The sequence below is a fragment of the Sturnira hondurensis genome, unplaced genomic scaffold, assembly GCF_014824575.4.
Source record: "Sturnira hondurensis isolate 20B ecotype Veracruz unplaced genomic scaffold, ASM1482457v3 Scaffold0018097, whole genome shotgun sequence".
Lineage (NCBI taxonomy): Eukaryota > Metazoa > Chordata > Mammalia > Chiroptera > Phyllostomidae > Sturnira > Sturnira hondurensis.
This window is the reverse complement of record NW_028090728.1, coordinates 3,047,040-3,061,845: the sequence shown is the minus strand read 5'-3', so window position 1 is coordinate 3,061,845 and position 14,806 is coordinate 3,047,040. Positions and strand designations below refer to the sequence as shown.

Sequence of the window (14,806 nt, the reverse complement as noted above, 5' to 3'; positions counted from 1 at the left end):
TGAGTGTGTCTCCTACCTCCCCCCAGAGGAGAGCACCATGAACAGCGACCGCATGGACTGTGGCCGCAAAGTCCGGGTGGAGAGCGGCTACTTCTCCTTGGAGAAGACCAAGCAGGACTTGAAGGCCGAGGAACAGCAGCTGCCCCAGCCAGTCTCCCCTCCCAGCCCCAGCATTCCCAATAACAGGTATAGTGGCCCCGGACCACCCTCCCAGGAGCTTGGTCATCCCCTTCCTTCCCCAGGTCCTCGACCCCCCTGTCGAATGGTCTGCAGCAGCTACCTCAGCTCTCTGGATGTGGCCAGCCAGCCCCCTGCTCACATGGACTCCAGCAGCACTGGGGGGCGGGGAGCAGAGAGACTGGGGTGCACCCTTGCCTTTAAAGCCAGCAGGCGGTATGCCACCCTGGCCGACGTCCCTAAGGCCATCAGGATCAGCCACCGAGAAGCCTTCCAGGTGGAGAGAAGGCGGTTGGAGCGTAGCACTCGGGCCCGAAGCCCTGGCAGGGAAGAGGTGGCTCGTCTGTTTGGCAACGAGAGGAGGTAAGGAGGGGATTAGAGGGCTAAATGCATGTGCACATGTGTGCACACACCGGCACACAGACTGTCTCCCCCACCTTTACCTACAGTCTTTCCCTCATACTCTCCTGTTTTCTCTAATACACGTACTCACATACAGTCTTACACACTCATGTATTCTGTTACACACTCACCCGCTGTCTTACACATTTCCTCTCCCTTCCTGCTCCCTCCCACATGCACACATGTGTTTCCTAAGCCTTCCTTGGGGAGCCCACTTGTCCTTCCTTTCTGTTCAGAGCATGTGGGGAACCTTTCCCTCCTAAACCTAGACTCTGGTTCCAGAACTCAGCTTCTGGTGGTAAGAATGTAGGGTCTCTGAGTACCCAGAGGTTAAGCGAGGTCAGCTGCTCCCTATGAGTGCTTCCAAGGACTGGACCTTAAGGGCCTCTTGACGGGTTCTCAGCTATCTGGGCCTTGTGTGGCTTGATCTTCTTCTTCCCAGCCCAGTTCTGTTCTCTGAGGAGACAGTGAAGACAGGAAGACCCTAGATATGCAGAGGGTAGCAGAAGCTCTCATTGCCATTATCAGTTCCAGTTGCAGGTGAAGAGCATGACAGGAGATGCCGGGGAAATGGCCATGCTCGGGGAGGCAGAGTGGTAACCCAGTTCTTCCCTCGGGCCTTTGCTCCCACGGGAAGGCACAGGGCAGCCAAGGTAGTCTAGGAGGCTTCCAGGCGCCTGGCAGCATCACTCTTTGTCCAGGCTTGGCAGAAATGGGGAGACTCAGCAGAGCCACAGCTTCCTCAAGAGAGAAGGGGCTTGGATGATGGGCCTAGGACAAGGGCCAGGGACAGAGAGGTGTGGAATTGGACTGTAGTATGAGAAGAAGACAGCTTTGTCTGCCCTTGCGTTGTCCCACTGGCCCTGAGCTTCAGCTTCCATCTCAGAGGCTTCCAAACCCACGTCTGGACCAGAGTGTCCGAGTGCCCTTCCCTGAGTCTGTAAACAGACTTTGTGTCTCTTTGTTTGCTTGACTGGTTCTTACCCAGATAATCAGTCAGCTGCTGGAAGCTCACAGACCCCTCTAAACCATTCCAAAATTTTTATGTACTTTTTTCCCAGGGGAAAAAATTCATAGTTTTCATTAGGTTCCCAAAGAAGTTCACTTTCAAAAAGGTTCAGGCCTAAATTTTAGAAGTGTTCACAGAGTGTCCTCCCTACTTCACCAGAACCTGAGTAAAGCTCAGAGTTAGGACATGCTGTGGGGACAAGCCTGGCTGGCAGTGGGCTCCCCTCAAGGAGCCGACTGGGAATAGGTGCCTTTCTCTGTGCTTTCTTCTCTTCTGAACACCTGCCCATCCCATCACATGCCCCAGATAGGAAGGACCTGTGAATCTGTGGGCTAATTTCCAGGATAAAGACAAGATACCCAGAGTTGTTGGTCTTGAAAAGAGAAGAAAACAGAATGTTCCCAATTCTGAGAGACAGGGAGAGGGAACCTTCTTGCTTGGGAGGTACCCCACCAAGCAGTTGGCTGGCTTCCCATTTTACTGGTTACCCCATGAGGTACCTACCTCAGCAAACCCAGTGTGTAGATACAGAGAGAGGGGCTCAGAACCAGGGTGGCTCCTCATGGGAACAGCCCAGAGCAGTGGCACTGGGACACACATCTGGCTGGACCCTTAACTGGAAAGGCCCTGCTCCCGTGACATGACTCAGATTAGGTTAAGGCTGTCCTTTAAGAGATTAAGGAAATGTATAAGAAAAGGAACTTGCCAGAGGTTTAGGAGGCCAACAACCAGGGTTGGAGAGGCTTTGCACTGGCCTATGGGTAGGCTGTGAGTTTTAAGCCTCCTGTGTGGAAGGCAGCCGTGCCCTGGTTTAGTGAGAGACCAGAGAATTAACATTCAGCACGCCTGCTTGGCTTTGAACGCATTCTCATCTAGTGGGCTGGGGTTGACAGCATTTCTGGGGCTTTGCTTTTTGCATGCTTTTGGCCACCATGGGTTTTTATGTGGTGTTGGCACCCTTGGGACCCAACTCGTTCTGCTTCCTAACACTGCAGTGTCACTTTCTTACTGACCCTGATGACATCTGGCTAGTTGCTATCACTTCCTGAGGTCTGCCCTCTGGTCCCAAGTAGCTGACCTGTACTTGATTGGATTCCTGTCTCCTGGTTGAGTAGAGCAGAACCCCACGGTAGAAAGTTATTGTTTGGCCACAGTGGCCAGAGCTCGCATACCCAGAGTGGCAGGTGAGCAAGGCTAGCCTGCCCAACAGCCAAGCTGGATGGTTTCCCAAAAAGCCGTGACTCTGAGTACTCCTGTGTGGGCTGGTCAGCTCTGCTCTTCAGACTTGCTCCAGAGCTTTAACATATTTCTTGGTTGGTGAGTTTTTGCTGAGTGAGCATAGGGAGGCCATGGCCCTTATTGACTGATACCAGGACCAGCTCCCATAGGGTCCTACCCACCCCTGGGCTGGGCACCTGGAGGGATTGGTGAGCAGAGGTGCGGTGCCTCTTTTCTGTGCTGCTGTCATCTGGCTCTGGGAGGTGTGTGGTCACATGTGCAGTCCTTCAAGGAAACCAAGCTAAAAAAAAAAACATGGCTGACTTCCCCAGAGCCCACCCACATGGAGAGGCTGCAGCAAGTGCCGCTTTCCTTTGCTCTCCCTCTTACTCTTCTCTTTATGGCCCTGGCATTTTGCAGCATGCCATTCGCCTGTGACTCAGCCAGGTGCTGTTTCTTACGGCCTTCCTGGGGGTCTCTAGGCCCGGGCCTCAGCCCTGAGGCCTGGGAGTGGGCCTGAAATCTTTTCTAAACATCACTGGGAGAGTTGGGTATTGGGGGTGCGTCACCCACCCAACCAGGCTGAGCACTTGCAAGAGCTTCCTGTGGCCTAGGAACTCCTGCCTCTGCCTTAGCTTCCTGTGCTCAGGCGCATGCCCTGTCCTGCTGCCCTCCCTCAGCCACCCTGTGCTGCTGGTTCTGGCAGGCTGGCCTGGGAGCAGATGCTGTTCCTAGAGGAGACTCAGCAGAAGCCTAGTGCGCTGGCTCCTACTCTTATTGTGGAAGCACAGGGAGGAGATCGTGAAGGTGCCCCAGAGTTCTGGCCTTGGTATTAAGCCTTCCCTGATAAAGAAACACTAAGATCCATTTTTAATGGCATCTCTCCCTGAGAAAAAGCTGGCCTGGGGTTGCATAGAGGGAAGGGATGTCTCAGGTTTTGAGGTTGCTTCTTCTCTCATAGATTTTAGTCTTCTGGGCTCAGACCTTCACTCTCTTGCCCTTGATTCTCTACCACTTGTCCAGAATGCAAAATTTTCCCCAACAAGCACCTTCAGGGTACTTGACTAGGTGTCCTTGTTGGAGAACAGGCCTCTGGTCCTGTGACCTGTTGATAGTCAAGATCCAGGCCCCCAGTGTGCCCCACCCGGCCTCCCTGCCCACACCCACAGCGAAGACGCATTGTGACTCAGGGACAAGGGGGAGTCTTCCCTCCTCAGTGATCACCTCGGGTTTTGGTTTTTTAATTCTGTGGACAATTTTGATTTATCATTATTTGATTTTTAAAAGTGGTCCTTTCCTGTTTATTTATTTTCCAGCCTTATTTTCTTTCAGGTCTTGCCCCTCTCCACCTTCTCCTGCTGTGTCGCTGTGTGACGTTACTCGCCCTTCCTCCGCCTGCTTCGCTCCCATCTCAGCTCCGTCTCCAGCCATAGATGGCGTGATGATGCCTCCGACCCTTTCACATGAAATCAACTTGCTTTATTTTGTTTTAATTTGGGTTTTGATTCTTTTTACTGTTGGCAGAAACAATGTTAATTCATGGGCCTTTTTCTTGCTAAAATTTGGACGCCCTGGGGTAGGGGTTGTATCATGATCTGGTAGGAATTTGATGAGGATGGAGCTCTCCCCTCCAAGGTGGTGGTTGCCTTCTTATCTTATCTGTGGCTTAGGAGAGGATGCCTGCTGATAAGCTGTGTGATTCCCGAGTATCTACACAACAGATCGTGCAGGGACCTCCAGTGTTGAGGTGGGGATGCAGAGGGCAAGGGAAGGCCCTTGCCTATGAGCTGCTGTGCTCTTCCGCACAGCTCTACCCTTTGTAGTGGAGGAGGGAGCTTGGGGAGAGATGTCCAAGGTAAACTGGCCTAGTGTACTATGTGGACAGCCGATACATCCTGCAGAAGAGGAGGCCCAAGGCAAAGCTGGGATGGGCCAGCCATAGGGGTGCTGACTGAAGGAGCCCCTCTGCAGCTTGAGGTCAAGCCCACCTAGGGATGTGGGGTGACTCTGTCTCCCCCCAGCAGCCTCCTATCTTCTCTTGCAGGAGGTCCCAGGTAATTGAGAAATTTGAGGCCTTGGATATTGAGAAGGCAGAACACATGGAAACCAACTTATCAGCTGGACCTTCACAATCAAGTGACACTCGCCAAGGCCGTAGTGAGAAGAGGGCATTCCCCAGGAAGCGGGTGAGCACTGAGGCCTGAGCAGTACTGGGGTGCTGGGTGGGGCCCGTCAGCACATGGCCTCATACCTCCTCCACGGCCCCCAGCACACACCGGTACACACTACTGTTGGGCTTCCCACCATCCTTCCATAGTTTTCTTGGGTCTCTTATCTCCTCCAACTCACGAACTTCTTAAAGAAAAGCCTGAAAAGCCCGTGTTATGCATCTTCCTGTCAGAACTTTTTTCATCTTTGTTAAAGGCTGTTCTAAGGATCTTTAGATCCTGGGTGGTACTACAGCCCCTCTCTTCCTCTCTGAGGTAACCTGGCCTCAGGGCTGCACAGTTTTCTTTCTCCTCCTCACAATAGGCAGGTGTAGCCCTCATTTCTTTGCTCCATGATGTGGACTCCTCATCCAGTGCTCCACCCACTTCTCCGGGCCTTGCTGGGTCTCTCTTCATCCTCCTCCCCAGATTCTCTCTGGGGTCCTGAGGTGCCCTGCTCCTCTGAGTGCAGCCACATGACTCAGAGATCTTCCTTCTGTGACTCCAAGAAACGGGGCAGGGCAGGACCCAGAGCAATGGTGACAAGGCTGCACCAACAGCGAGGGCAGTGCAGAACACACGCCCAAAGCGAAACAGAGGTGCTAGGTGGGAAGTCCAGACACCGGCCCCTGCCTTCTGCTCCAGCAAAAACAGCAGGCACTTGGGAATAGGGTCCCTGCAGGTTTGATTCTTCCATAGCTCTGGCTGCCGGATTCCTTGCTTCCTGCCCAGGATGACACTTAATACTGACTGGCGGCTACTCTCTGCCACAGGACCTCCCCAGTGAAGCCCCCACAGCTCCTCTCCCGGACGCCTCAGCCTCCCCCCTGTCTCCACACCGAAGAGCCAAGTCACTGGACAGGAGGTCCATGGAGTCCTCCCTGACGGTGAGCCCAGGCGCCCAAGCACCAAGGCCTGGCGATGCTGCTGCTGCTGCTGCTGCTGCTGCTTCTGTCACCTGAGGTCGCTGTCTGCTTCTGTCCATGCATCTGGGCTGGCTGTCCTCTCTGTGCACAGGCCCTCATGTCTATATGTGGGAAGCAGCTGCTCTGTTTCTTTCTCTTTCCTGGGCTTTGTAGGCCTCCTGAGCTCCAAGGTCCCAGTGGAGGCCACCTGACCAAGGCAACAGTCCTCTGACTCCAGGGGTCAGGGCCAAAGCCCAGAACCCCCATTCTTCTTTTGGGGGGTGCTTGTTTCTATGACAGTTTGGCAACAGGAGTCCCCTCTTGCTGGGAGCACTGGTCCAGTTCTTGGGGTTTCACCGTAAAGGGAGAAGAGGCCCTTGCTCCAGGCCACCTGAGCTACAGCAGTCACGGTGCGGGTAAGGAGCAGTTAAGATGGAGTCTGGGAGGCACCATTGCTCCCGCCAGCAGCAATAGGTCGGAGGCCCAGAGGGTAAAAGATAGTTGCTCCTTGCCTGGTGACCTGGGGCTCCTCTCTGCATTTCGTTCGTAACATCCTCAGGAGCCCAGGGCTGGTGCTGCCTCTCCCCCACTGAGGTGTGGAGCCACCACCAAGACTGATAGGAAACTGTGGAGCAAGGACAGGAGGTTTCTTACCTGGAGGATTTTTCCTTGAGTTCTGACTTTGGCTCAACGGTTTGGAGCAGAGGCTCTTAGAATAGGTATTGCTGGTCATTGGCCTGTCACTACACATCTGTTCTCTCTTAACGCCCTCCCAGTCCTTGTACTGCAACAGATGTCACAGCCTATTTCCAGTCAAGATGGCTGTGGAAGAGTGGAGAGCATGTCCAGTGACAGGAAAGATGGTCCATGTCTCTTTGAAGCACCAGCCTTACAGATAGCCAGACATAAAACATAAGCAGGGTCCAGGTGGACTACAGGTGATCCTTGTGGGTATGTGAACAGCACAGGTTTTAGGATGGACCGGCAGGGATGGCACCACATTCAGGCCCTATTGGCAGGCCTGCACCCTTTGCTTTCTTATCTGTTGTTCTGGTTTTGCTCCTTGTAGGGAACTGGAGACTGAAAGTCATCCTGGTACAGATAAGTGGCCTGAGGGTCTTGGTAGGGTTGCCACTGCATTTCACTGAGGACCAGACATGGTGTCCTCTCCTTGGTCTTCTCCTCTTTTCTCTCTCAGTCTTCTCTGGCTTCTGCAAGAACTTCTGAATTCTCCTTTTAGCTGTCACTGCAGACCTTCCCCTTCATGCACCACACTCAATGACTCTCTGTCTGAGCCATTCTTCTCTGCCTCCCAGGCAAATGGAGTAGGGCCTGTCTCAGAGCCCCAGGCAGCCCAGCCACTCAAGGGAGATGTGGCTGAGCTCTCTCCTTCACAGTAGCCTGTGCAATACAGCATCAGCTTCCTCCCAGATGTGTGTGCCTGCAGATCAGGCACCAGGCAGCACAGCCTGGGGCCAGAGGCCTGTGCAGGTTGGTCTGATGGGTGAAGAAACCCTCTTTCCTGGTGCCCACCTTTCCTGTACAGAATGTCTGCTCTGTCAGTCACCCTTTGCCCAGGACTGGGATATCAGTGTTTCCCTCTGAACTGTTTTTTTCTTCTTTTCTCAGCCTGACCTGCTGAATTTCAAGAAAGGCTGGCTGACCAAGCAATACGAGGATGGCCAGGTTAGTGTGCAGAGATCTGTGGTTTCTGAAGGGCTAGGGAGCAGCTGTGAGGCTGAGGTGGCCTTATCCCTGGCTAGTCTGTGAGCACTAGCTCTGTCCCCCCACCTTTGGCACATCCTCTGGTCTCATGGACAAAGACTGTGGCCAGGACCCCCATCTCCTTAAAATAATGGAGGCCCATAGCCCCCATTTCTTCTGCAGCAGGGGTGGAGCTTTTGGAGATATGCTGCCAGACTTGCCTGCTGCTGGTGTGATGGATTGCTGTCCTGTACCCAGCAGTGACCTTGGCCTCAAGCCACAGACACATTCTTAACACTAGCTCCCTACCTGCTGATCTTTCAGGGACAGAGAAAGCCTCTGGCTGTAGGGCTGGCTTGTGATCGCACACAAGGCAGCCAAGGAGATAGCAGCTGAGGCAGCAAGACTCTGTCAGAGACACCAACTCACCCCCAGTCCTGAGAGAGCCATTATGGTACATTCTCACCATCAGACTCAAGCAGGAACTGCCCTTTACAGCTGGACCTGCCAGCCCCACCTTGACCCTGGATGGGGCTAGAATGCCAGACCTCCCAGGAGGCACAAGGAGAGAAACCCGCTAGGTCATATCGAGAGGCGTCTAAACCCTGCCTGCCCATTCTCCCACACCTGCTTTCTGAGCGGCTCTGCTGAAACATCCTCTTTTCTCTGTGTTAACCCTTTTGGCCTTGCCTGAAGACTCAAGTCTCCCCCTTGCTACTCGCAGAGAAGACTTGGGAATCTGGCTGGTTGGTTTGCACCTGCTAGCGGCAGGTGGGCACACCCCTCTGGTTAACCAGCCAGTGGCTATAAGTAACAAGTGGCCTCCTTAAGGTGAAGATTCTGTTTTCACAGACACCTTTCAGCCCAGCCTAGCCCCCTGTCTGCAGCCCTGGAGTTTAAATCGAGAACTGCAAAGCACTGTTTGCCAGCTACACCACTGGGTTACAGAGAGCCCATGGCCAGTGCCCCACCCCAGCTCTCTCACCTGCCTTGTCACTGGAGAGCCAAGGCTTAGCAAGTGCCCCAATGGCATGTGCTCATGGCTTCCTGCGGCCTAAATACTGAGTCCTCTGCCACTTGCAGGAGATGCTGCCTGTCCTCTGCTTTTCACGTGCTCTGGGAGGTACCTAGGACTTGGGCATGGGTCGCCTTGGAGCAGTAAGTGTGCTGCATAGTAATTCAGTCTGCTCCTTTCCATTTCAGTGGAAGAAACACTGGTTTGTCCTTGCCGATCAAAGCCTGAGATACTATAGGGATTCGGTGGCTGAGGAGGTGAGTATCTTGGCTTTGCTCCCACTGAGGAAACAGTTGAGGGGGTTCAGGTAGTATCTGGGAGCCAAGGCCCCCAAGCACCACTACTTCTTCCAGGCTTCAGCCCCTTTGTCTGTTGATGGATGTCCACATTGCCATCTGGACTGGGTTCCCCAGTCCAGATCTGGTGGGAAGTCTGAGCATAGTGCAGCCTGCTTTTGATATTCTCATGACTGGTTCCTGCCTGGAACATTGGCACCTTCTGAGGCCCTGCATTAGGCACCTGGGTATAGTGTGTTTGTGCAACTTTTTTCTCGGTTCTTAGAAGAACACTGAAAGATGTCTTATTTTAAAACTCAAGATGAGCTTTTTTGTTTTCCTACAAAGAGATTTTATGGTGAATTGAAGAACTGAACTAAACTTTTGTTTATTCCTTGTCTTGGACAAAGATGGAATGTGGCAGATGAATCTGGTTGGCCCAGTTGACAGTCCTGATTCTGCAGATGAAGGACCAACCAGAAGGAGCTGTTTTTCCTCACGTACAAAAAAGTCATTCTTTTGAACAATTTAGCAAGTGTGTTTCTAACCTTTCCCTTGTAGTTCACTCCAAATATCCTTAAGATATATCTACAAATAGAAAAAGATCATGTCCAAGATTAGTCATCCTATACCTTTGTAATAGCAGGAGATTGAAGAGAACCTAAATATCTGTCTGAGGCAGCAGGGTGGGGGGACTGGGGCGTGTATATATTTACATACTCTGAACCTAAAAGAACTAAGTTTTTAATGGAGCCCAGTGGAAAGATATTGGTGATATAAGGTACGTGTAGACTAGGGAGGGTGGCAGGCCTCTGGTGTGCCTAATAGCAGGGAATACAGAAACGTGTGAATGTTTAACTGAACACTCATGTGTGACTGCCGCTTATTTAAACGAGTAGTTCTCAGAGTGTGGGCTGTAGACCCCCTGGAGACACCTTACGAGGGCTGGAATACTCAAGACTATTGTTATAACTCTAAGATGCTGCTTTCTTTTTTTATTGTATTAACATTTGCACTGACTGCACAGGCAGTGATGTATAAGGCTGTTGGTGCCTTAGCCCAGACACAGGCTGCAGCAGCCAGTGGCCAACGATCCTGTGTTCTTCACCACCACATACTCACAATGTTAAGAAAGTTACTGATTTCATTAAGTCTCAGTCCTTGAAGACCCATCTTTTTAATACTCCCATGGTTTGAAATCTGCAGTAAGCACACATCACTGTTGTTGCACACCAAGTATGACGGCTGTCTCATGGGGCAGCCCTGTGCCTTCTGTTGGTGCTGCCCACTGGCCAGCAGATCACCCTCTTGACTTGAAAGAACAACTAGTACACAAGCTGCTCATTCAGTTTTGGTGGTTAGCAGACATCTTCTTTAGAATGAATCAAGTGAGCTTATTCCTTGAAGGGAAACAACAGGCAGTATTTTTTGCCAGTGCTACAAGGTGAACTTTCAGGCAAAAATTGGATCTTTGGAAAACTTATATTCACCATCATGAACTTGACAGACAGCTTTTCTTTACTTCATTCTCTCCTGACCAAATAGTTGGTGATACTAACAAATGCAATGTTTGATCTCATAAAATGAGATGTGTCAACATAGGAAGTGGATAACTCATTATTTTCCAAATGACCAATATATAATGTTGCACAGCTGGGCACAGGTAAAAGATCCATTCAGAGGTCACAGTAACACCGTGGTTTATAATATAACTGAGCACAGAGAGTTCCTTGATATGATTTCAGATTCCACTTTGTAGTTAACCTTTAAGTCACAGGGGTGTCCAACATGTGGATCAGGATGGGTATGAATGTGACCCAACACAAACTTGTAAATTTACTTAAAATATTATGAGATTTTTTTGTAATTATGTGTTATAATGTATTAATGTGTGGCCCAGAGATTCCAAAGGGTTGGACACCCCTGCATGAGTTCAAGATAACTACCACATATCAAAAAATAAGCACAATTACTTGAAGATTATTAAAATGTCTCCCTTTTTTTTAGTCCATTTTTGTGTAAGGCCAGACTGTCTTCATATACCTCAGCCAAAACAATATATCCATCAAAATGAATGCAGAAACAGACAACAGAAGCCAGACATCAAAGAGATTTGTAAAAATTCAAACCAATATTGTTATCGCTGATTTTTTAAATAATATTTTTATTGATAAAATGTGCTTATTCGTATTTTTCAGTAATTAGATATGTTTACTTTTTTTCAGTTTAATTTCTAACAGTAAATGTCAGTAGATAAAACTCACATAAAAACTCTTTGGGGTCCTCAGTTTTTAAGAGTGTAAAGAAGTTCTGATGTGAGTTTGTTGGAGAACCATCAGCATGGAATTTCTTTGGCAGAATACCCATGGAGAGTGGTGGCATTGGTGTATCCAGGTTATGAAGGCCAGGTGCGTCCTCACTTCTTGTGAGGGTATATGCTCACTAAGAAAAAGGCCAGCCCTCAAAGTCACTCATGAAAACATGTTTGTTTAGTATTGACTTTCATTTCTAAATCTCTTACGGTCTTCTCATTTCTCCCTGCAGGCAGCTGACTTGGATGGGGAAATTGACTTGTCTACATGTTACGGTGTCACAGAGTACCCAGTCCAGAGAAATTACGGCTTTCAGATACATGTGAGCCCAGGAGGGTGGAGTTTGGAGACAGGTTGGGTGCAGAGGTGGGGGACACAGGCCTGATTGGCTGGGATGTGTCTTTGAGCACCTGATGTCCTGGTCCAGGCACTGGTGGTCAGGCCTGACCTCATGTGCATGGTCAAGAGGTGCTCTTTTCCCATCAGTGTCAACGTCTTGTCCAGTTCTGTCCTCGGTGCTGTGGCATCAGATCCCCACCCCCCGGTTTGTGATCTGAGCAAAAATTGGACATTAGCATCTTTCAAGACTGTGTAGAAGCTTTTTGTTACTGAAGATTCTTTTTCTTTCTTTTAATCCTGGAGTTTGGGACAGTTGGAAGGATATGTGAGGTATGGGAAATAAGAATGAAAGTGTTAATTATTTAAATCTCAGAGCAGTAGGTTTTTATTCACTTACTCTTTAGTTTATTCTTTTATTCATGAGTTTGAAAATTCATGAAGTCTTTTTTCCCCCTGCAACCTTGTGAGGGACTCAGAGAAGCAAGTCATTGCCCTTGCCCTCAAAAAAATAACCTGGTTCAATAAATATGATAATCCTCATTGACCACTCATTAAAGTCAGTGACTCAAGGGCTGCCCGGAGTTAGCCAGGGTCAAGGTTAGGATGCAGTCACCTGACTGCCACGTCTGCTCTCATTTGAACACCATCTGAAATTTGGGGGTGCCCCAAACCATCCTCAGATTCAAGAATGAGTCAGGATGACTCAAAGAGCACAGCTGTGGTTTCATTTTAGAGAAGGACACCAGTTGGAGCACCAAAGGAAGAGAGGCTTGCAGAGTCGCCGGGGCTCCTGTGTCCCAGAGGACACGTTGCCCTTCTGGTGTTGCTGTGCAGTGATACACAGAGCTTCCCACCCAGGAATCTCACCCAAACCCAGTGTCCTGAGTTTTGATTGAGGTTTCACAACTGTCGTGATTGACAGTCATGTCCATGAGGTCCAACACAGCCTCCAGGCCTGCCCTCAGAGGTCAGCTCATTTTCATGGGGCTGAAGCCCCAGACCTCTCACCTTATGGCTGGTTTTTATAGTGTAGCCATCCCCAACCCTATGTAACGAGGGTTCAGGGGTTGCTGCTCAGGAGCCGGGGCAAAGACCAGTCCTCTCCTTGTACAAAGCTAATTCTTTCCTCACGAGAGCCTTGTGAGTACATGGTGGGTAGAGAACAGCCTGACCGACAGGGCTGCCACTGCAGGGGCTGGCCCCTAGAACTTTGTCTCTCATAGGAGGCTGTAACTCCAGTGGGATCACCTTTAATAGGGTCTTCAGATCTCGGGGTGCAAAAACTCAGTTTTATCATTTGACTCAGTAGATCAGGCACACTGAGACGGACTCATATTGACCAAACTTCAAGGAGACTGAGGTTCACACACAAACACCATTGTGTTCATTACAAAGAGAAGTCTAACCACCAACCCACCAGGCTACTGGCCATGACATGTCCTTCCTGTAGGGTGCCAAGTCATATAGACAGATGGCCTGGCATGAGGCCCAGGGTATGAGTTGGTGAGTCTTAGGGTCTTAGCAACCTCCCCACCCCCGCCCCCTGCTGTGATGCCCCTCTGTTCCTGGTCCCTGCAGGAGGAACAGACCTGCTCAGTGAGCTCCTCCTGAGACTCCTGGTAGACCCCATACTGCATCCCCCTCCCTCACCCTGATCTCCTTGTGTCAAAGATCGGGTTTCTCTGGGCAGGGTATCCTGAGGTAAGAGGTGGCTTTTTAAGTCAGCAAATGAGCACTGGGTAGTAACTTAATTATTCTAGGGTGTGATCCATGCAGTGTTACCCCCAACCATCAGTCTGACCCTTTTCATTTTGCCCTGAGGCAGGAGCTTATCCTAAGACACTTTTCTGTGAGCCACATGGACTGAGGGAGACCTAGGTCTCCCTAGGTCTGAGAGCAATAGCAATTGCTCTCAGCATGAAAGGGTGGGTCCTGGTCACTTGGCCTTGGTCACTAGGCAGCTTTGAGTTCTTGAGAGGCAAGGATGGAGGAATGAATGTGCCATGTCCCTAGCCCAGCCATCAAACCTAATGGCACCTACAAAGGTGCTGAGTGTAGAAGCTAGGCAGGAGCGGCACCACGAGAGCCAGGAGTCCTCAGTCGGAAGTCAGTCTTCTCCTGAGATTGTGGAATGCACTGGAATGTGCTGGAAGACACAAGGTAGTTGTGCATTAGTAAGACATCCAACCGGACATGCAGGCAGTTAAAGGAGGTGAAGAGAGGCAGGAGGCCAGGCAGGCACAATGGTGGTAGGCAGAAAAAGGGGTGGCTACGGAGCACTGCAGAGGAAGCACATGTGGGCCATGACTTTGGCTAGATGAGGGAGAAGGCAGGGCTGAGATCCTGTGTGCCAGCAAGTGGCAAAAGGTGTAGAGCATCCTGGCTGGTGTGGCTCAGTGGACTGAGTGCTGGCCTGTGAACCAAAGGGTGGCTGGTTTGATTCCCAGTCAGGGTACATGCCTGGGTTGTGGGCCAGGCCCCCAGTGGGGGGCGCATGAGAGGCAACCACACATTGATGTTTCTCTCCCTCTCTTTCTCCCTGCCTTCCCCTCTGTCTAACAGTAAATAAATAAAGTCTTTTTTTTAAAAAAGAGTACACATAAAAACCAGTGTAGAGCCTCTGGAATTCTGGCTGCAGTGGGCTTTCTACAAACATCAGACAAGCAGCCACAGTGTGGGCCTACCCTTGGGAAGGAACCTGCTGGAGGTGGGAGTTGAGGACATGAGGGAGAATGTGGAGGTTGCTGAGATTAGACCATAGGAACTCCCACCTCTGGGAGTGAGAGAAGGCAGAAGACCCCATGTCGAGTGTGAGCAGGTCTTGGGGGCACAGGAAGGGCCAAGGCATAAGGGGCCAGTGTTTCAAAGAGTTCAGAAGCCATTGCCCCCCTCTAGGAATATAGCAAGGGAAAACCCAAGGAGAGATGAGTTATGGGCCGTGCTGGGGGTCCTGAAGTGAAGGATGAGGTCAAGTCCAAGCTGTGCTTTCAGTACTCCAGGCCCACATGTGGTCTCTTTGTGTTTTGGTCCCTGGCCATGTCAGTACCCAACCCAAAACTGTCTTGGTAATTTCATCTTCCCTTCAGCTGATTTGCTAACGTGTTTTTGAGTAGCCTGAGCAGCTTAAAGAACAGGACTGATTCTGGGAGACAGGAGTCAATAGGTGCAGAAGCAGGGAAGTAGGCTCCACGCAGACCACCCCCCATGCTTTCCGTCTCTTCCCTTCTCAGGAGGCACCTTGCC

General features: G+C 50.7%; 1 protein-coding gene across 9 annotated transcripts in view; it reads left to right on the top strand.

The window, feature by feature from the left end:
- Window positions 1-14,806, top strand: part of MPRIP (myosin phosphatase Rho interacting protein) — a 164,776-nt gene that overhangs the window by 102,212 nt on the left and 47,758 nt on the right. For 5 of the 9 annotated variants that reach the window (XM_037068868.1, XM_037068869.1, XM_037068870.1 and 2 more), the window contains 6 exons: window positions 27-540; window positions 4,851-4,992; window positions 5,787-5,900; window positions 7,548-7,604; window positions 8,826-8,894; window positions 11,457-11,546. In XM_037068868.1, coding sequence (XP_036924763.1) covers window positions 27-540; window positions 4,851-4,992; window positions 5,787-5,900; window positions 7,548-7,604; window positions 8,826-8,894; window positions 11,457-11,546 — 986 coding nt within the window. The remainder of the gene's footprint in view (window positions 1-26; window positions 541-4,850; window positions 4,993-5,786; window positions 5,901-7,547; window positions 7,605-8,825; window positions 8,895-11,456; window positions 11,547-14,806) is intronic. The other 4 variants (XM_037068876.1, XM_037068877.1, XM_037068875.1 and 1 more) reach the window with 2 other exon arrangements.